At 44.8% G+C, this 21085-nt stretch overlaps 1 protein-coding gene across 1 annotated transcript; it reads right to left on the bottom strand.

Moving 5' to 3' along the window:
• Positions 1-487: 487 nt before the first annotated feature.
• On the bottom strand, positions 488-13514 carry Nudt7 (nudix hydrolase 7). The gene is made up of 4 exons (XM_003462862.5): positions 13382-13514; positions 11310-11463; positions 5398-5556; positions 488-1148 (listed from the first exon to the last, which is right to left on the bottom strand). The coding sequence occupies exons 1-4, from the start codon at positions 13474-13476 to the stop codon at positions 786-788; spliced, it is 771 nt and encodes a 256-aa protein (XP_003462910.2). The 5' UTR covers positions 13477-13514; the 3' UTR covers positions 488-785.
• Positions 13515-21085: the final 7571 nt, after the last annotated feature.

The following is a 21085-nucleotide window of genomic DNA, read 5'->3' as shown; positions in this document are numbered from 1 at the left end:
TGTGAATTGCCATCTAACCATTTTCAAGTTTTATGATATTTAGGGTTAACAGCAATATTGCAACTAAGGGGCTCTACATTTCAGGGACACAGAGATGACAGTTGGACTCTGCCCTCCTGGGCCCCAAAGAACAGCCCAGGTTGGAGGACTGCTATGCTCCAGAGGATTCAGAGATCCAAACTCTGACCATCTTTTAGTTCTTCCATTCCTACAGGAATTGTTCTCATCCATATGGACCAGCCTAGATACACACAAGCACCATTGTGTTACTGATAGAAAGACTCAGATTCCAAGGCAGGTGACTCACTTCTTAAACTGAAGGTGAGTTGCAAGGTCAACTCGCCTGTACCATATTTGGCCAAAACTAAATCCCTGAGACCCATTTAATGGCAAGGGTCCTACTGTCATGGAGGGTAGATCTGGATAGGTGGCTAGAAGCTTCTGTCACGTGGAACAACAGACATATAAGATAAATGCCACATGGTCATAATATATATCAAAGTATTTTATTAAGTGTTTAATGTGCCAGATACTTTTTCTTAAATGTGTAAGAAAAATTTTAACATACTGTGGGTAAAATTAGACAACACTATTAGTGTATTTTCTCCCTTTGTTGTTCTTTGAAATAATACAAAGTAACAGGAGAAAAAGGCAAGGTTTGTGCTTTCGGATGGCAGGAAAAATATTCACACCTGTCAATTTTCAATAGCAGCAAGCACTGTTGTTCAGTGCACACCCACATACAGAACCCTCCTGGGCGGATTTTTGGATTTGATTCTCACAAATCATAACTTTCTTGTAGCATGGTAAAGAAACAGGTGTTTCTCACAAGATGATGTTAGATCATTGAGATTAAACTGAACCTCAAAGGTGGGTTTCTGTTCCAAAATCATCAAGGCAACCAGTATAGCAAATCGTGCGGTCATTCCCCGGATTAAGTAAGTCACACCATCTTCGGGGCCTGTGTACCCGAAGCAGTGCATGAGGAAAATGTGGCCAGAGTGAGTGAGGCAGTAAGAGGAGTAGACACGTGGAGACAGAAAATAGTCCAGAGGCACAAGGAACACATCCTTAACTTCATCAGGATTCGGCTGCGCCTGAAAGTCGTGGTCTATGAAACCCACCACTGGGGTAATCAGGTTTTTTTTCTAAAAAGCAGAAAACAAAACACAAGAGTTAAGAAGCATAGTGACACTGTTTCAAGTATTAAAATCTTGCCAGTTGTCTGGAAGATAAGGTGAAAAACCAAACTGGTCCATTATAGAAGGCAGGGAGTGACAGAGGAAGGATCCCTTTCCAGAGCAATCTTGTATTCCCCACGTAACAGGGTAGCACCCATCCCACATGAGGTGGCCTCCAGCAGGGGACTCTGAGAATGATGATCTGTTGTGAGCATAGACTGACACAAGCATTTGGAGTAGCTATGTGGCAGTATTATAGAAACAGAATCCTTTTGGGCTAGGAATTGCATTTTTATGAGTGCAGTTGTATCAAAAATTTTTTCAAATAGAAAAGCTACTTGTACCATGTGGAAGCATGATTTGCAGGAGCTCCAAACTAAACTTGTCACAGTCGAACTGGTGGGTATTTAGATTAGACAAATCATGGTTATAACCATATACAAGAATACCATGCAACCCTTAAAAACATGCAGTAGAGACCTTTTCCTCTTGGTAAAGACAAAGATGTGCTTCTTATAAACAGAAAGGTGACAAAATAGTAGTTATGACATACTTCCACTTATGGTAAATAAATATATATATGTATATATATATATATATATATATATACAAAATCATATGCCATATACATATAATTTTACATAAACTATTTTTCATAAAATACACATTTATAGGGGCGAAATTTCCATTTACAACCACAAATACTTGCAAATGATTTGGGGTTCTGTTAGATTACAGACCCCTTTGTTCTACTGGGAATCTCCAGAGAGAGGCCTGGGCTGACTGAGTCAAAGTCACTGCTGAATGTGAGCAGGAGGAGGGCAACCTCCAATGAGAAACGGGGACAAATTCTGAGTTCCTGGGCCTCCCCAGAAAGAAAGTACAAACAACTACAGGCAGGTGCTCGTGAGGTGCAGACCTCTAGGGAGCTTGACGCACACCTGCAGGCCATTTTCTGAGGAAGAAGGGCTTTGCTGAGGTCACCGTAAGAACAGGACAGCTCTGAGTGTTAACTGTGTTAATGATAAAGTCGCCACGTGGACTGGGAAAGGACAGTGAGAATACACAGCAGACATCCCGCGGGCAGGAAATCTGAGGTCATAAGTCACCAGATGGCCCCACACCAGGCCTGGCATGGGGTAAACATTCTCTGAGGTCACACAGTTCTCCAGGGTGGGGCAAAGGGGGCCAGAGTTGGCCTGGGAGGGTTCCCGTAGGAGGTGGGGTAAGAGCCAACAGCACCTCCCCCAGCTGTGACACCCCGGAACATCCCCAGACATCACCAAATGTTCCCTGGAGAGTAAACTAGCGCTAGGCTAAGAAACAGTGAATTAGATTATGTGTGTTAGGGATCAGTGATTGGTGTTTGATTAATACATCTCAAAAAACAAAACAACACTGCCTTGCGTTTTGAAGGTCTGTGTGTCTGCCTTAGAACACTTGTTCCCTCCAATTTCAAGATAATGTCATTTGAGAAATCTCCTGCCCCAGGAATATCTGGCCCACAAAAATCTCCTGAATTCTCAACATCATCTTGTGCTACAGTTTGGATCTGAAAAGTCTCTGAAAGGTCCACAAGTTAAAGATTTTGTCCCCAGCTGTTTGTATTACGGGAGGTGTTGGAACCTTTAAAAGGTGGGGCCTAGTGGGAGGAAGTGAGGTCACTGGACTGCGCCCTTGAAGGGGATTGTGGGAGCTCAGTCTCTTCACTCTTCCTGTCTCCAGTTCCCTGTTTTCACACTATGAGCACCCTGCTCCACTGCACACTCCAACTACTATGTGCCGCTTCACCACTGCCCAGAAGCACCGTGGCCAATGGGCCTTGTACTGAAATTTCCAAAGCTGAGAGCCAAAATAAACCTTTTCTCATCCTGACTGATTATCTCAGGTTTTTGTTACAGTTAGGGAAAGCTGACACGGCCTGTGAGTATTGCTGTATTCCTACTTACGCGCAGGACTCAGTAGCTCCTGAAACCCTGGGTGTCAAAATAGTCACACTTTGGGAACTTTTAACCTTTACAGCTCAGTGTGTCATAAAGTTCCAAAATAGATCCCCATGGGCCAGGGATTTAGCTCAGTGGCATAAGTGCCTGCCTGGCAAGCACGAAGTTGTAAGTTTGATCACTGGGACCAAAAACAGAAACAAAGTAGATCCCCAAAATATGCTGCAAAATTTTAGATTTGCAAAATCTAAAAGAGCTGTCATTAGGATACACAATGGAAAAAGAAGTACTTGACATTTTTTTGTCTAATTCCACCTGTCTGTCTCTCTGTCACACACACACACACACACACACACACACACACACACACACACACACTGTAAGCATTTACTGAGTGGCCACAGATTCTCCTAAGCTCAATTTCCCCTGAGTGATTGTCATGGTTTAAGTCTGTGGCTCCCAGGCCTCATGGGTTTGCATTATGCATTTATGATTGGTTCATTGTCTAGAGCTTAGATTGGGGGTGTGAGTGCTACACCAGCCTAGGGGTGGAGCCAGGATGTGATGTAATGGCAGGAAGAAGGTGTGTCGCTCTCTTGCCAGTTTCTGCCTTGCTGTTTGCAGCCGCCATGAACTGCGGCCTGCCATGCCACCTGCCTTGGAGTCAACTGAGTGTGGACTGAAATCTCCAAAAACTGTAAGAAATAAACCTTTCCTTTCCCAACTTGGTGCATCAGGTATTTTGTCTCACTGACAAGTAAAAAGTAACTAAGACAGTGATGATCTTTCTATGTTAAATTGGGCTCAATTAGCACAGATATCTCAGCATTATTGATCTTTATAACTACATTAGTTATTTTCTCATTGCTGAGTCACAATACCTGATACACAACTCTAAGGTTTATTTTGGCCCACAGTTTGTAGAGGTTAACTATAAACTCATTAGTGCATTAGTCCACTGGTGAGTATCACACTCCCATGACCCAATTACCTCCCAATAGCCCTACTTTTAAGCATATGAGGCTTTGGGGGGGACATCTAGATATAAACCATAACAATGACTTTGTACCACCAAGACTTTGAACAAATGGGAGACTAGTTTTCTATTGTTAGGCATTGGTAGGACTATTCTTTTGAAATAAAAATTTACCCCAAGCTTCAATACATTAAATATAAAAAAAAGTTTATACCCTCGTTATTATGCGATGAGGATACTTCTCCTTTGTTGCATTTGACCACGACAAAAATACCAGACAACCCCAAAGTAAGTAACATTCTACAGAACACCTGAATGCAGCTCAAAATGTTCAGTATCATGAGAATAAGTGAAGTCCAGGAAACTGTCACAGACTAGAGGACTAAGAAGACAAGATGACCAAATGCAATACAGTGTCTTAGATGAGATCCAGAACAGAAAAGGAGGTCATACTAGAAATGCTTGTAGAAGACAATAAAGTATAAATTTTACTTAAAAATAATGGACCAGCATTTGTTTGTTGGTTGTGACCAATGTACCAGTGATCGAAAGTTGTCATCCACAGGGACTCTGTACCCAGGGGATGTAAAAACTCTCCGTGCTATCATTGCAACTTTTCTATAAATTTAAACTATTCTAACAGTGCAACTAACGGTTCCTGCTACAACATTTATTTTAATAACATCATGCTGCTTTTTTAAAAGTCCACTGGTACAAAATGAAGTTATGGTGGTGAACTCAGGGCAAATTAAAGGCTGGCAATATTAGCCCCTGAATTCATTTGTGTTTTTGGATGCTGTTTGGTTTCTATTATAAAGGAAATAGGAATGCAGTTATGAATAGTAACAGTTCTTAAACAGCTTGCCTAGCGATCTCAAGGTATTACTTAGTTACTGTGCTATGGGGCAGCTGTAGTCTACAATATGGTATCATAGGGTAAAGGTAATGCATTGGCTCCCTCCAAAGGGATAATGCACTAAAATGTGTTTTAATTCTCAAAATAAATATACAGTGGAGAAAAGTAAATGTAAATTGAATGTTACTGAAATAAACTGGAAGCATCTTTAGGTTCTGTGGTGCCTAGTCTGAAACTCAATGACCTAGTTCAATCTTCTTCTTTCTGAATGGTGAAAGAGGGCTTTGACCAGGGGGCTCTGAGCTCATGAGGGCCAGAGGCCACGCAAGGGCCCAGTTTCTTGGCTTTATGTGCAGGATACTTTGGGGCTACGTTTGGAGAGTTGTGAAATCCTGAAAACAGCAGTCGCATGATGGCTCCTGCGAGTCTATGGAAACTCACTTCATCCAGTACCGGCACCAGGCGACACACGACCTCCACTTGATGGGGATCTAGCCCCACTTCTTCCTGGGCTTCCCGCAGTGCAGTGGCCACGTCATCCACGTCTGTGGGTTCCCTCTTCCCTCCAGGGAAGCAAACTTCTCCAGGTGCCCTTCTCAGCTGGACATCGAGAGAACAGAGAAGTAATGTGTGATTATGAATTTTGAACCATTTATTCCTTCAACAAACACTGTACTGTTGTTGTGTGTGCCAGAGATCAACCTTACCCCAGGTGGTAAACAAGACATGATGTTTTTAGAATGATGCTCACCTGTAATCCCAGCTACTCAGGGACTGAAGCAGGACTATTACAAGCTTGGTTGTACCCCGAGCAATTTAGAGACCTTGTTTCAAAATAAAATTTAAAAAGAGGACTGGGGATTTAGCTCAATAGTGCAAAGGTCTTGGTTTCAAGCCTGGGAAGCCTGTGCAAGGTCTGGGGTTCAAGCCTTAGTACTGTAAAATTTTTTAAGCAATGAAAAGGCTTTTCCCTTGATTCATTTCTTGAAAGTAAGCTTTGAGAATTTCCCCACTCCCAACTTTTCTGTGTGTTCCCAGGAGGTTCTATACATTCACCAACAAATTAACTTTGACAGGGGAAATAAAAGTAAAATAAAGGACATATAAATGGTAATATTTCAAATAGATCATTTTGTTGAGCCTTTTATTGAGTACTTACTGTGACTAGGAACACTGTTTCATAAGGAATTTTTTCTGAGTCTTCGGCAAAGACCTATAATCTACTCTTTTTAAAAGTATTTTATTTTATGAGATGAAATTCACATAAAATTAACCATTTTAAAGTGAACAATTCAGTGACATTTCATACATTCAGTGTGGTACAACCACCCCTGCTATCTAGTTCCAGAAAATCCCATCACCCAAAAGGGATACCCTGTATCTTCTAAGAAATTGATTATAACCATCCTGCCACCCCTTACTTTCTGTTTCTATGCATTTTCCTAAGTTGGACATTTAATATACCATCAATGAGATCGTAGGTATGATGTCACCTCTTGTGTCTCTCCTGCAGCACAGTATTTTGGAAGTGGTTCCAGGCTGTGCTTCATCCCTCTTATGGCTGAAGAGGATTCTGATGCTCACGTATATCACAATTTTTTCACCCATCCATTCACTGATACACATACCAACTACTATTATGCTATTATCATTTCCACTTTCAGACAAGGGTCAGATAAGGGATCTAGGGCCCAAATAGTCTAAACAGCCTCACAAAGACCACATAGTGAGTTGGAATATAAATTAGGGTTTAATTCCAAAGCACACCTTCTTAACCAGCACACCACATATTAAGAGCTGATTAAACCACAAAAATATGGTCATTGGAGCCACAGTATTGACCAGTGTCAGCATCTTCATGTATCTTTGTGAACACAGACACAAGGGTTTCTCTTTTCTACCAATATGCCTGGACCACTTCTTCTCAACTTTACGAGAATGTTAGGAGATTCTTAAATATTTTTCCTTGCCTTAACTCTGTTTCTAAAATGATTTCTCTTTTGTCTTATCCTGAGCAGATGTACAAAGGCACAATCCCTAACTTCTCACAAAACCAAACCTAACTTCTCAGCACACTGGCCCTGATTCCTTTTGTGTTCACCCCTGGTCAGTACCCACTGTGCTTTCCACTGAAATCTCCGCTCAGCAAGACTCGAAGATCTTGCAATGTGTATGTGCCAAATTTGTATATTAAAATCCACACCACCAAGGTGTTGATTTTAAGAGCTAGGATCCCGGGTTGTCTTACTTTCCTTGTGGCTCAGACAAAATACCTGACACCCACAAATTAAAGGAGGAAAGTTTTCTTAGAGGTTTCAGTCCATATTTGGCTGGCTCCAAGGCACGGTGGCATGGCAGAGGGAAAACAGTCCATGGCAGAGCACACAGGAAGCAGCGAAGCAGTAAGGCAAGCCTCCCTTTCCCTCTCATCCCATCCAGGCTAGAAGTCTTTCGGGCTGTACCACTCACACTTAATGTGGGCCTTCCCATTATCCACACCAAGAACTATGCTAAACCAAACAATGGGCTAATTTAGCACCACACACCCTTAATTCCCATGTCACACCTCCTAGATCTAGCCAGCTCCAAAAAGCACCAGGTCTGAGCATATCAGGCTTTGGGGTGACATCTAGATATAAGTCACAACAGGAGTTGACTAGGTCATGGGGCAGAGCCCTAATAAAAGGGGACTAAGAGAGACCCTTGATCCCTTCCACTCTGTAACGATACAGTGAGAAATGATTCATCTTTGAATAAGGAAAGAAGACTTCACTAGAAGCTGAATCTCTGAATGTCTTGATCTTTGATTTCTCAGCCTCCACAACCATGAGAAATATATTTGTTATTTATAAGCTGTATTTTGTGGCAGCAGTTTGAAAACCTAAGATAATGCTAGAATTTATTTTTTTTTCATTTCATCTACTTGGGTAAGCATTCTTTGTTCTGTTCCATCTTTATGGTGCTGGTATGCCTCATACATGCCACATAAGTCGTCTACACCCTAGCCCTGGAAAAGATTTTTTTTAAAATCTTAAAGTTCCTCTCTGCTGATAAGTCAAGAGCATGCAGGAATTGCTACCATAGTATATCAGCAATGTAAAGAGAACAGGGTGTGGAAGGCTGATGGATGGATCTGTTTCCAGGTCATGAATCCTCTCCACCTTCTGCAAGTGTGTTTCTCAAAATGAATACGAAACAGACCTACTCCCTGGCCTTGTGGTGCAGACCTGCAATGAGGCAGGATTGCAAGTTCGAGACCAGATGGACAATTTAGGAGCTTAATGAGAATCTCTCAAAATTAAAAAAAAAATAATAATAATAATAAAAGAGGGTGGTTCTGGGGCTATAGCTCAGTGTTAATCCCTGAGTCTAATTCCCAATACTGAGCAAAGATGAAAGAAAGAAAAAATAGAATTACTCTTGATGTCACTCTCTAAAAAAAAAGTATTTTATTGTTAGCACATTCAACTTCAACGCAGTAGTAATACAAGCATCTACAATAATCAATAACTATTCTAAAAGCAAAGGCGAAGCTTTGCATTACAACATTTATACTCATAAAATGATGCTGGTGCCCAAATTAAAATTTATAACGGTCACTAAAGTCCATTAATACACCAAAAAGTTTGTGGCAAACTTACAGCAAATAAGATCTGACTATATCATCTCCAGGACTCATTTCTTTTTCTTTTATAAGGACCTAATTAAAAATGTATGTTGCAACCTGGGCATGGTTGTACATGCCTGTATTACCAGCACTGAGAAGGCTGAGGCAGGAGAATTGCTATGAGTTGATGCCAGCCAGGGCTGCCTAGCAAGTTCAAGGCCAGTTTATGTCTATTCCAATTAATAGGAAAAAAAGATCAGGAGGAAAAGTCAGGAAAAGGCTGCTTTTAAGGAAATGTTGCACTGTTTTGATCTAAAAGATGCTTTTGTGAAACTGAATCTTTACAAACTGTCAGTGTCAAAAAAGACTCTAATTACAGAAACTGATAATTTATTTCTTTGCATAATTACTGGGGTTGAATCTAGGGCCTCTGCATTCAGCTACATCCCCAGCCCTTCCTTTTTTTTTTTTTTAAATTTTTTTAAGGCAAGGTCTTGCTAAATTGCTAAGCTGCCCAGGCTGGATTTGAACTTGCCATCCTCCTGTCTCAGCCTCTCAGAGGGCTGTGATTACTGATGTACACACCGACACCATTATAAACTTAATGCACTTCTCTTCAAGAAGCTAAGCTTACGGTCTCAGTTTGTAGGACTTCACTTTGTGTCCTGCTTTTAAACTTTCCCTTGTCTATGTCAAGCCACAGAGATCAGGGCAGAAGGGAAACAGTGGGGGCAGCAGGAAAGGGGAGACTAGACAGGGAAGGGGGAAACGTGTGGGTTCAGGGGAGACATGGGAGCAGAGCAACTGACTCCTGAAAACCACAGAGAAGGTGGCTGTGCCAGTGTGCCAGTGTGGGCACAGAGGTGCGAAGGGAAGGGGGTCACAGGCTCTAGCACCAAGATCGTGAACCCTGGTGGGCCCCGACAAGGTGAGAATGAAGAGCCAGGCGGCCAGAGTCGCCAGCTACCCGCAGCTATGCCAGCGCTCTCCCAGCACTCTGCAGCTGTCTGTGCTCCCCGAGGCTCCCAACACCAGGGCAGCTTTTAGACCCATCTGGGCAAAAAAGAATTTTGCTCCCAGCTGTATGAGGCAGTGAACACCTGCAATCCTCTGGAGGCTGAGGCAGGAGTCTGAACCCAGCAAATTCAAGGGGACTACATAGAAGACTTTGTTGCAAAACAACCAAAATAAAATGTGGGGGAGCACAAATCCAATAGGGTATACAGGTGACCTTCCCTTCCTTGAGGAGGAAGTCAATCTCTGGAGGTTCCCAGATGCTTGATGGCTCCAGCACAGCCCCCTGAGGGAATTTCTGCTCCCTCCCTTAATAATCAGCAGACGAAGTCACCCTGGGTGAAGCAGGACTCAGAGACCCCGGGCTGGAGGGTTTGGAGCCGCACAGACTTCCTGCTTTACTGTTTGTCTAAAGAATCAAAAGCTGTGTTTCTGGGCTTTGCCTGTGCTTCGGCCCAGGCCCCTGGGCCCCTGGTTCCCAGCTGGGTGTCAGCCCTGGGCACCTGGGCACCCGCTATCCTGAGCGTTAGTGTCAACCTGGTCCCTGGCACAAAGAATCGATGCGAGTCCACTCTTGCGCCCATCTGACTTTTGTTTTTGTTGTTCATAACAAGGTTCTTCTCATCATTCTGCTTCACAGACCAGGCAATGATGGAGCCTGGCATCCTCCCTTCCTTTTCCTCCTCCCTGCTCCCTCCTTCCTTTCCTTGCTCTTTCTTTGTACTGAGGTTTACACTCAGGGCTTCCCCACTGAGCTGCATCCCCAGTCCTGTTGGTGTTTATTCATTTACTTATTGGCACGTGTTCTAGCTCAGTGGCTACATTGCTGTGTTTGAATTTTCAAACTTCCTGCTTCTGCCTCCCAGGGTGCTGGGATCGCAGGTCTGTGCCCCATTTCTTTTTGCACCAGGATAACTCTGAAATGACCTCTTTCCCCAGCAGCAAGGAAGAGGACAGCACCCAGGGGTGATAGCGTAGGAGTGGGTGGAACCTCAAGCCTAACAGGGTATTGGGCTAACGTGAAACTGCTCATCTGGAAACTTCAGTCCGGCCTGCCACTTGATACTCTGAAGACATCGGATGCTATGGAGCTGTGCCAAATGCCACGGCTGTTTCACATGCTTTACTTATGTCCTTTTAAGAACTCCCCACAGCAGCCCTATGAAGCAGCTTTTACAAGTGGGGAGACTAAACCACAGAGAAGGTGTGTAACCAGGACCAAGTCACACAGCCAGCAGGAAGAGAGGCTCATTCAACACAGGCAGCAGGATTCTGAGCTCAGTCTATTCACCTGTAATTTCACTTTATTCCTCAGGCAGAAATTTTACCCGGCCCCATCCTTCCAGGATAGCAGGCAATGACTGGAGTCATCTGGGGTTGGCACAAGAGTGTGTATGTACACCATTGGCATCTAGCATGTAGAGGCCGAGGGTCACACTAAACATCCATGGTGCACAGAACAGCTCGACAAACAGCCTACAACATCACAGCACCAAGATTAAGTGATCCTGGCCTAACAGTATTATGAATTACTGGTGAGTTAAATTCCTTATCTTCATTCTGAAACTTCTCCAAAAAAGGCCATGTCACCCAGATTGACCCTTGAACCCCTGCAGCACCATGATTCTGTAGAACCATTTGAGAGCCGTGGTCTCAAACCGTATGCAAGCAACAAGGTCTCATTAGATCTTCAAACGCCCCAGAGATGGTGTCGAGAGCCTCCTTCACCTACCTTCTCAGACCGGACAGTGAAGAGCAGGTGGAGTTTTCCTCCTCGAGCCATCAGCGGTACCAGGACTGAGTACTTGTGACTGGACAAGTATGAATATTTGGCACCAACATTGAACTTCTTCAGGCGGGCCTTTGCCTCATCTGTCAGGTTGTTTCTAAAATGCAAACCAACCAAACATTTGAATAATCAGAGTTATAGCAAACAAACAAACAACCGCCCCCCAAAAAAAACCAACAAAAAACAACTTCTAGTCCTGCTTGTATTTCTGCTTTTTCTGCATCTTGGTGTTCACCACGTGTGAGCCTCAGCGGATCTGTGAATAGCATGGCAGAAACAATAACACTTCAATGTGTTGGCTGTGGACGGTCTTGAAAAGACCCCAAACTACTAAATGTAGTATAGGAGGAGCTATGAGCAAAGTATGGTGAACATCAAAATTTTAGAAATCATTACAGTAAAAAGACACCTTGCCATTAACCCCTGTTATGGCTTGTGTCTAGATGTCCCCTTAAAGCCTGATGCGGTCATGGGTGGGATCTGACATGTGTGATGCTGAGATCCACAATTGAACTCTGAAATCCATAATTGCATCGAGGCAAGGCAGGTTTGCTGAAAAATTTCTGAAGATTAGCTTGGTTTTTTTTTTTTTTTTTTTCTTTTCTTTTTGGTACCGGAGATCGAACTCATGACCTCACACCTTGCCAGGCAGGCGTGTATGCCACTAGGCTAAATCCTCGGCCCTAGCTCATTTTTTCTTAATCTGACCTTTACATACTGTGACCAAACACTTAGGTCTTCTGACCCTAGTTCCCAGATTCAAGCAGCCCCTGGAGAGCTGTTTACAACCAACGGCGGGGCTTCCTCCTATATGTGACACAGGAACTTTAAGGTGAGGCCTGAGGATGGGCACTTTACCAAGCGCCAAGCAACGGTGCTGCTGAGGCTGAGGACATGGGAGTGTATGTGGAGAGCTGTTCTCTGCCATGAAGCAAGGATTGAGATTCACAATCACAAGTGGTGCTCTTCTCATTTGGATTTGTTTAGAACCTTTCAGCAGATGTATTTTGCTGCTGGTTCGTGTGGTGAGTTGAGCAGTGTTTGCTCCAAATACCTCGGAACCAAATACCTTGGAACCTCGGAAAATGACTTCGTTCAGAAACAGTGTATCTGTGGATGTAACCAGTTACAGATCGTGAGGTGAAAGCACCTGGTTTGAAGGTAAGCCTCGTTTCAGTGACTTAGGGGAAGAGAAGAGAAACAAGAGGATGAGTTTGTGGGAAGAAGGCCTGAGGAGACAGAAGTGGCATTGAGATAGCTCAGGAAGAGGCAAAAGCGACATTCATTAGCGATTTCAGAGGGAATACAACCCTGCCGAAATCCTGATTTCAGATCTGGCCCTCAGAACCACGAAAGAATAAGTTTCTGTGGTTTTAAGCCACCTTGTTTGTGGGACTTTGTTCCCGCGGCTCTAGAAGACGAATACCTTGGTTTTCTTAATGGTTCTGCCAGAGGCTGTGTTGCAAAGATCACAAGTTTCCCACCGCCAAGGCCGGTTCAAAAGTGAACAGCAGTGAATTTCAAAAAGGATCACGTCTTAAAAAGAGTTAGATACAGAGAGCCTCCGGTGTGCACCAAGTCTTGTCCAGAGCACACTGGCAGGCCCAGCACGGGTACGCACCCTATCTAGGGTGGCTGCTATAGGGAAAGTTCCCCCAAACCCCAAGACTGACCAGAGGAACCAGCAGGAGGAAAAGTGCAAAATCCTGTCTGTCCACTGTGAGGCTGGCCCTTGGAATAATCATCTCCATCGAAATCTTTTTCTCACTGAACAGCCAGGCGGGTGATCATCACTAACGTCCGAGCTCGGGGAGGTTACAGAGGTGCAGTCCCGAGGCCCCAGGGGAAGCAGCCACTCCCCACCCACCGAGGGCATTCAGGATGGAAAGATCCGCGGGCTGCTCAGAGGTCAGCGCCCGAGCAGGCTCAGCCCCGGCTAAAAGGCCTCGGCGGCCCCCGCTGCGATGGAAGCCGGGCTCGGCTGCCTTGGGTGTCACGGGCCGGGAAGGCTTTACCTGTCTGGCTCCTGGAACTGACTAGATCGCGACATGGCCCTGGAGAAGTTTTGTTTGCAGCCCCAGAGTCTAGAGTACAGTCGCCGAACGAGCATGCGCACAACTATCCGGTGGGGCCTGCGGCAGAGGCCGGCGGGGGGCGTGGCTTCGCTGAGGGGTGGGGCGGGGCGAACCCCGGGAGCATTGGAGCGGAGCGTGGTTAGAGGCGGTCCGGAGGGCGGGGCTGAACCTGAAGGCGGGACCAAAAAGTTTTGCAGTCAGAGCTTCCCCTGCCCGCAGCCTCTGCCAGGTCCTGTCACTTCTTGAGAAGTCAGACACACAGGAGAAATTCTGAAACACTCGTAAAAAATACCTTAAGAGCAGCGCTGGTGGAGTGAGAAGCTTCCAACCCCCGCATGCGCTGCTGCTGCTGGGTGTCGAAGGCGGTTCAGCCCCTCTGAACTTCAGCCCTACACCTAGTCGCCCGGGGGCACACCGCGGCCACCGTAAAGCCTGGGGGCAGGGTGCAGCTCAGGGAAAGAGGGTGTGGACTGGGAGAGCGGCTGGAGGGGACCTCAGGTCTCACTGGGAGAGCGGCTGGAGGGGACCTGGGACTGGGCTCGGTGGAGAATCGTGGCACAGGCTCTGGCCTCCCCAGCCTCTGCTCTGCGGGATGAAAAGGGAAGGCCGCCGAGGAGAGGCGCCTAGGAGAGGGAAGTTGGCAGAGACCCGAATACACGGGAAAGGATCTAGCAAGGGAACCTGGGGACCTAGAGACGCAGAGGTGGGTGCGGAGTAGACTTTCCCTTTGCTAATTTGCCCAAGTTGGGCTCAAAATTGTAATCCTCTTGCCTCAGTCTCCCAAGATGCTGGGACTACAAGCTATTATCTTATGGAAAAAGGGATCCACAGAAGCAAAAGTGCCAAGGACCCATGAAAGTCACCTTGTGGCCCTGGGCCAGTGGGACAATTGGATCACAGTTCCCCAGACTTCTAACCCAAAGAACTGGCCCTCCTACATTTACCTGGGCAGTCCTTGCTAGGCTGGGAGGGTTCACACCAACAGTTCCACCCACAGGCGTGTGCTTAATCAACCCAGGATTAAGGATATAGGATTATAGGAATGGCCATTCTTCCTTTGTAAATTATAAAATAAAAACTGTGCTTAAGGTCTCACAGCTCTGGCTCAAGTTTAGATCATTTTGAGCTCTGAGACAAAGGACTAGACTATGAAAGAGAAGGAGATATGTCACCTCTCACTCAGTGTTCCTTGCATGACAAGACATCACTTTGACCCCTAAGGAAGCCCTTTGACCCCTAGGGCAGCCCTTTGACCTCTAGGACCACCTAGTCTAACCAGTGTCATCATAAGCATAACTCTCACCTCTAGTAAATTACCCTGTGCTCCTGGGTTGGGTGAGGAGGGAGGGGAGAGTGGTAGGAGTGGAGGTCTGAGTTGGAAGATGTGAATAATTGCCTGAGGGTTTGATTTTCCCTTTTTAAAGACTTCCTCTGAATCCTCCTTTTGAAGATGAACCCAATGCTTTTCTTGTACACAGCAGATGGTGGAGCCAAGTGTTAAACCTGTACTTGGCACTCAGTGTGAGTTTGAGAGGTTGAGGGGATTTCGAGAGACCGAGGAGGGCCAGATGGCACTGTAAGCAGAAGGGACACCGGAGTCCAAGCTTGGGTAGGGATTCCTGTTCAGAGTGGCAGGTTGTTCTGTGTGGTTGGAACCCAAAGGGTATTTTGCAGGTAGAGTTCCGGAAGTATTGAAGAGGCCTTGCTTGGAAGCCACAGTAGGCTGCAAGTTGACCTTCACACAAAAGGAAGCAGAATAAGAAATCAAGGCCTGGCAGCAGCGTGGACCATGGGTTGGCAATGGCAGACACTGAAGACAACTGGTGGCTCTCCCACATGCTGCTCTAGGAACCAGGAAAAGACACCTTAAACTTTAAACCTCTTCCCGCATTCACAGCATCAGAAAGCCAGAGTATCCAAGGGGTTTTGATGGCCTTCATGCAAAAGGAGAGATTACTCAGCTCTGCAGCTTAATACACAACTTTGGTGGTGATAACAAAACTCTTGGAAGATGGTGGGGAAAAAACAAAACTGTGAAAAGTTCTGGCTGGCTGGCAAGGCCAAGTCACAGGTCAGAAATCTCTTAGGAACAGGACTGACTTCCCAGCCACCCGCGGGAACTCTAATTAGAGCAGAAGAGACACAGAGCTAAAGAAAACATCGATCAGCCCTCTGGGAAAAGACTACAACAAACAATTAGCTGTAAGTTAACCCAGAGGTGGGGGCCGTGCTCTGGGGAGTGAGCAGCAGGGAAGCAGGTTAATTTTGCCTGTGCATGGAGTTGGCAGACTGTGGACTGAGTGGGAAGATGTGTCCCTGAAAGCATAGCGCTCAGGAAATGCAGGAGCCTGGCCAGCATTCTGGGAGGCTGAGGCAGAAAGACGGTGAGTTTGAGACCAGCTTAGATAATTCAGCAAGACCCTGTCCTTGAATAAAACATAAAAAGGAAGGGAAGGGATGTGGTTTGGTACAAAAGCCTGGGATTCAACTCCCCTCCGCCCCCACACATCCCTGTATTCTTTCCTTTGGTTGCCAGAGGATCTCACCTAAACTCTAGGAATTCTAAACTCAGGGAAAAGCTTTCTGATTAAGTCCCACATATCCATGGAGCTGCAGGGCTGAGTGAAAAAGTGATGATTTCCCCCTCTCGCTACCCCCTACTCACCCCTCACCTCGTCCTAAATCAACAAATCCTAAATCCCAGCACTCTGGGAGGCTGAGGCAGGAGGATCACAGATTTGAGCCTGGGCAATTTAGTGAAATCCTGTCTCTAATTAAAAAGGGCTGGGAATGTTCAAGCCCTAGTACCCAGAGAGAGGGACAGGGCAGAGTCCAGAAGAATGAGTTAAACTGTAAGGTTTTTAATGAATGAATCAGGGGGTCCTCAGTGTCAAAGTCATCTGGAGGTAGGGTTATTTGGGCTGCTCAGTGCCCCAATCCTCCCCTACAGGTTCTTTTTTTTTTTTTTCCTGAGGCAGAATCTTGCTGTGTAGTACAGCCTGCTATTGAACTCACTAGCCCAGACTAATGTCGAACTCACAGGGATCCTCCTGCCTCAGCCTCCCAAGTACTGGTATTATAGTCATTGCTCCACCATGCATGGCTCTTTCTCTACAGGTCTTAGTCCTACGTGGATATTCACCCTGAAAAAATGCATTTCTAAGTAAGTTTCTAGGTGATTCTGGGTGTCAAAACAGAGACACTGGCATAAGAGCTCCAAAAGAAGCTATTTTAAGTTGAGAAGAAATAGCCATCTCCCCTAAAACTTAGCGATGTGGCAGCCCTGAAGGGAGAGAAGAGAATTCCTATTAATGACTAGGAGGTACAATTCCTGTTAGCGTGAAAACAGCTTTCTTTTCTAGTCTTGGGAGCTGGCAATGTTACAGGCAACTGAGTTAGGTAGAAATATTATAGGCAGTCAGACAGGGCTGGGCCCTTGTTATAGACTAAAAACTGGAGGTCATCTTAATACCAGCGAAATTTCATCACTATGGTGCTGAGCATAGATGTTTCACCTGAGGAAAGCTGCCAGCATAAATAGAAACCTGGAGAAGGAGAAGGGAGACCTTATGGGTTCTCCCACATGTTGCTGTTTGAGCCATTGGTTCTCCTGGAGGGGCTCGTCATGACGAGCTTCCTCAATGTGAGTTCCACCATTGTCATCAGAGGAGCTCAGGACCTTGTTGGTGAGAGTGGCTGTGATTCACTTTGGGAGAGCTCTGGTCCTTACATCAAGCATCACTTCCTGGCTCCAGAGAGGAAGACGTGTGCCATTTAATCTCCAGGACAAACTCATCATGCTGGCTTTCTGGCATGCACTCGACTATTCGTATCATCGGAGGAGCTTGGGGCCTCTGTGTCCCTGAGGATTGGCTGTGGTGATATTCAGGACAGCCTGGTTTTTATTATGAGGGTGACTTCTTGGCAGCAATTTAAAACCCTCAACCTACCAGCACAGCTCCTTCACCCCACTGGCATAGTTTCTTTCCACCATTGACTTTGGGACTTCCCAGCTCAGATTCCTAAAACAGACTGGCATGAGTCCTTCTTGTAATCCACAAATGAGCCCCCAAACTTGAGTTCAAAAAATGAGGCAAAAACATATTTTAAAAAAGCAGCACTGATTTATTTCATCCTGGGTCCAGTGATATAGTGCAGTTGAAGTTGCAAAAGCTGTGTGTTGTTTCTCTATCCTTGCAGCCTTTATGTACATATCACAGTTTACAAAGTAAAGGGTTATGGGCGTGGACCAGGAAATCTGCTAATGAGGAAGACCTTTGTTTTCCTTAGCAGAGAACAGAGAAGTCTAACAGTAATTAACAATCCTTTGTTAGCTTGTTTTCGCACCACATGTGTTATTTGTAGAGGGCAATAATAGTTATATCAATTAGGGTAGGTTTTTAGGGATTTATAATTCTTTATAGAGGAGAGCATTGATTAACATATCAATTAGGTCACCCAGAGGGGGGAAAAATGCATACAGAACAGTATGGCCACATTATAGGTATTTTGGTATAATACAAATATAACGAAACTCCTTTGCTAGTGTACAGCATTCCCCACTGATTTTAGTCAGTGATCCAAATCATTGGCTCATGAGGTTTTCAGACATAGGTATCTGTTTATAATCTTGTGTCCTTAAAATCCTAAGCGTTTATAGTTTGAACCTGATATTTAACATAACTTATTAACTTGTTTACAATGCAAGGCCCAATAGGAGGATTAGCAAAGGTCTTGCAGCTGCCATTATTAAAACTGTTAACCAAAAGGAGAAAGAAAACCAACATTTAAATTTACTCTGTTCTGTCATACAAGTAACAATTTTTTTTAAAAAACCAGACAGAGGCCTCTTTGGGGTCTCCATAAGGGAGAACCCCAAGATCATTAGTTACATTTGGCAATCTTAAGCTTTAAAAGGTCCTTGGAGGGAACAATAGTCCACTTATCTGTAGGGTGATCACCTTTGGAAGCCGGGACCTGCTTGAAATGGGAATGATGAATCCAGGCAGGCTTTTTGGCTACTTTGATAGCAGTTGGAGTATTGAGGACTACAGTGTATGGACTTTTCCAATCATGGCTCAAGAGATTCACGGTGATGCCTCTTGATAAGGACCAGTGTCTCAGGCTCCACGGCAGGGTGTTTGTCCTCACAGTGGGCAGCAGGTGAAGAATGTTGTTGTTGAAATAATTGGTGGATGGAAGTCAGAACTGGCTGAAAAGTCTGGGGGGAACTTAATAAGATCTTGATTAGCTAAATCAGCTAATTTTTCTTTAGAAATCTTAAGGATAAGAGAAAGAGGTCTCCCATACAAAGGCTAGAAAAGGCAAATACCTGCAACAAAGAGGGTACATCGCACATGCAAAAGAGCAAAAGGAAGGCGACTCACCCAGTTTTCGCCAGTTTCTGAGGCCATCTGAGTTATTACTGTCTTTAAAGTCTGATTTATCCTTTCTGCTTTTCCTGAATTTTGAGGCTGGTAAGCACAATGGAGTTTCCAATTGATCTTCAAAGCTTAGGTAAGTTTTTGAGTTATCTGGGCTATAAAAGCCTGGCCATTCTTAGACCCCATGGATAAAAGGAGGCCAAATTGGGGAAACTACTATCAGGGCTGACTCAGACTTACTAGGCAAAACTTTAACCCATCTAGTGAAAAATATCTATCATTATTAATAAGTACCTATTTTCTTGAAGTCCAGGCTTTCCCATTTTTGTAAAGTCTATTTTTTAATGTTTTCTAGGCATAGTCCCATGTAGCGAGTGGTTTCTATTTGTTGCAGTTGTTTTGGGTTCACCAATTGGCACTGAGGGCATCTGAGGCTCACAGACTGGGCAAGCTTTTATATTAGCCCCCAGGGATCACTCGAAGTTGAGCTGCCAGATGCAAGTCTTTTCCAAGTGTAGATAGGCTCTGACAAATTAGGTGGGATCAGCAGTAATGTCAGGGCCATTTCAATTCCCACTGATTTTGTGACTGCCTTTTGGGCGGTGGCATCTGCCAAATTATTTTTTGTATAACAAGGCCATCTCTTGCCCAATGGGCTCTACAGTGGACAATAGCCACTCTCCTTGACATCCAGATTGCAGCCAACAAGTACAAAGTTTGGGGAGCATTTTTAATCTTTTGGCCCCAGAAGTCAATAAGCACCATTCTTGATAAATGGCCCCATGAACATGGGCAGTAACAAATGCATACTTTGACAACTTGAGGCCTCAGTGAGGGCAAGGAGTTCAGCCCCATGGGCCAATGTTCCCAGCTCCAAGGTTGGTTCCCATAGAATCTGAGAGTCTGTGGTAACTGTAGCTCCCACGACCCACTTACCTTGATATATGTAACTGCTTCCATACAAAGGAACTCTGAATAGTGGCTCATCTGTCAAGTCTGGTCCCCAATAAAGTCATTGTGGGGCAAGGAGGGGCATCATCATGCAGCAGAGTAGCAGAGTTTGAAGCTGCTTTCCCCTTGAAACTGATGGTAGTCAGATCTAGAAGTAATGCCTGATAATGCATGACTTGGGAGTTGGGCAGCCATTGGTCCGGCAGAGCCTTGATGAGAGTCTCCAGTGAATAGGAGGGGACAATTAAGAGTTTTTGTCCAAAAGCCAATTTTTAAGCCTCATTTACTAGGAGGGCCACTGAAGAAATCACCCACAGACAAGGTGGCCATCTGGCTGTCACATAATCAAGTCTTTTGGAATGATAGGCAACAGGCCTCTGCCACGGTCCCAAACTCTGGGTCAGTCTTATGGCTCCTAGAAATTCTTGCATTTGCTTTTTAGTCACAGAGACTGGAATCTGTTGGATGGCTTGCATCCACTGGGAGGAAAGAGTCTTATTTTTTTTTATGGAAAGTTCAACAACCAATGCAGTCCTTTGCCCAGCAGAAACCCCTTAAGCCTGGTCTTTAAGGTCCTCCCATCTGTCAAATATCTTTTAAGCAACCTCTAATAACTGACTGAAGGGCATTCCCTCAAATCTCTCAAAGTTTTGCAATTTTTTTGTCTAATGTCTGGGGCCGACTGAGATACAAAGGCAATATTAATGGCCCTTGCATTTTTAGGTGCTACTGGTGTATAAATGTGATAGGCCTTTTGCAGTCTTTTCAGAAAACCCCGAGGGAGACTTATTAGTCAATTGTCTCACCTCTGCTATCTTGGGCATATTGGTAGGTTTTCTGGGGTGCACTAATGGCTACCGAGAACAACTGGCAATACGATGGGGAACCTCCTTACCTCTGGTTGTCCAATCAGGGTGGGACAAAAGGAAAACATGGTTCTGGGATTCCGGATCAGAGGGCAGGCTTCATCTGGATGACACACTGCTTTTTTGTCCCAGGGTGCCACGTGGCAGGCCATTGTTTTATTGAAACTATATACTTAACAAAAAAGGGCTTTTTCATAGGTAATAAAAATAATTGTGCCACATAATCTCCCAGATGCCCACAGCACATGCAAGAACTTGTATTTTATCTCTATAATCACCAATCACATTATGCACAGTAGTTATTTCTTTTTAAATTTAGATCAGCTTTTTCTGGCACAAGACAAATTGTTTCTTTTTTTTGTTTTTTTCCAGCAATCAAAATCTCAACTCTGTCTTTACAATCTATAACATTTCTGGAAATTCCCCTCCCTCAAACTCACAGT

The sequence above is a fragment of the Cavia porcellus genome, unplaced genomic scaffold (assembly GCF_034190915.1).
Source record: "Cavia porcellus strain 051 isolate PalLab524CR breed Dunkin Hartley unplaced genomic scaffold, mCavPor4.1 scaffold_4, whole genome shotgun sequence".
Taxonomy (NCBI): domain Eukaryota; kingdom Metazoa; phylum Chordata; class Mammalia; order Rodentia; family Caviidae; genus Cavia; species Cavia porcellus.
The sequence above is the reverse complement of the archived record's forward strand: the minus strand, read 5'-3'. Positions and strand labels throughout refer to the sequence as shown.

Excerpts from the sequence above, each read along its gene's own strand:
- Nudt7 (XM_003462862.5), bottom strand. The coding sequence starts at position 13,476 with ATGCTCGTTCGGCGACTGTACTCTAGACTCTGGGGCTGCAAACAAAAC. Across the intron at positions 11,464-13,381 it reads CAGTTCCAGGAGCCAGACAG|AAACAACCTGACAGATGAGG; the intron begins GTAAAGCCTTCC and ends TTTGCATTTTAG. Across the intron at positions 5,557-11,309 it reads TCACTGTCCGGTCTGAGAAG|CTGAGAAGGGCACCTGGAGA; the intron begins GTAGGTGAAGGA and ends CTCGATGTCCAG.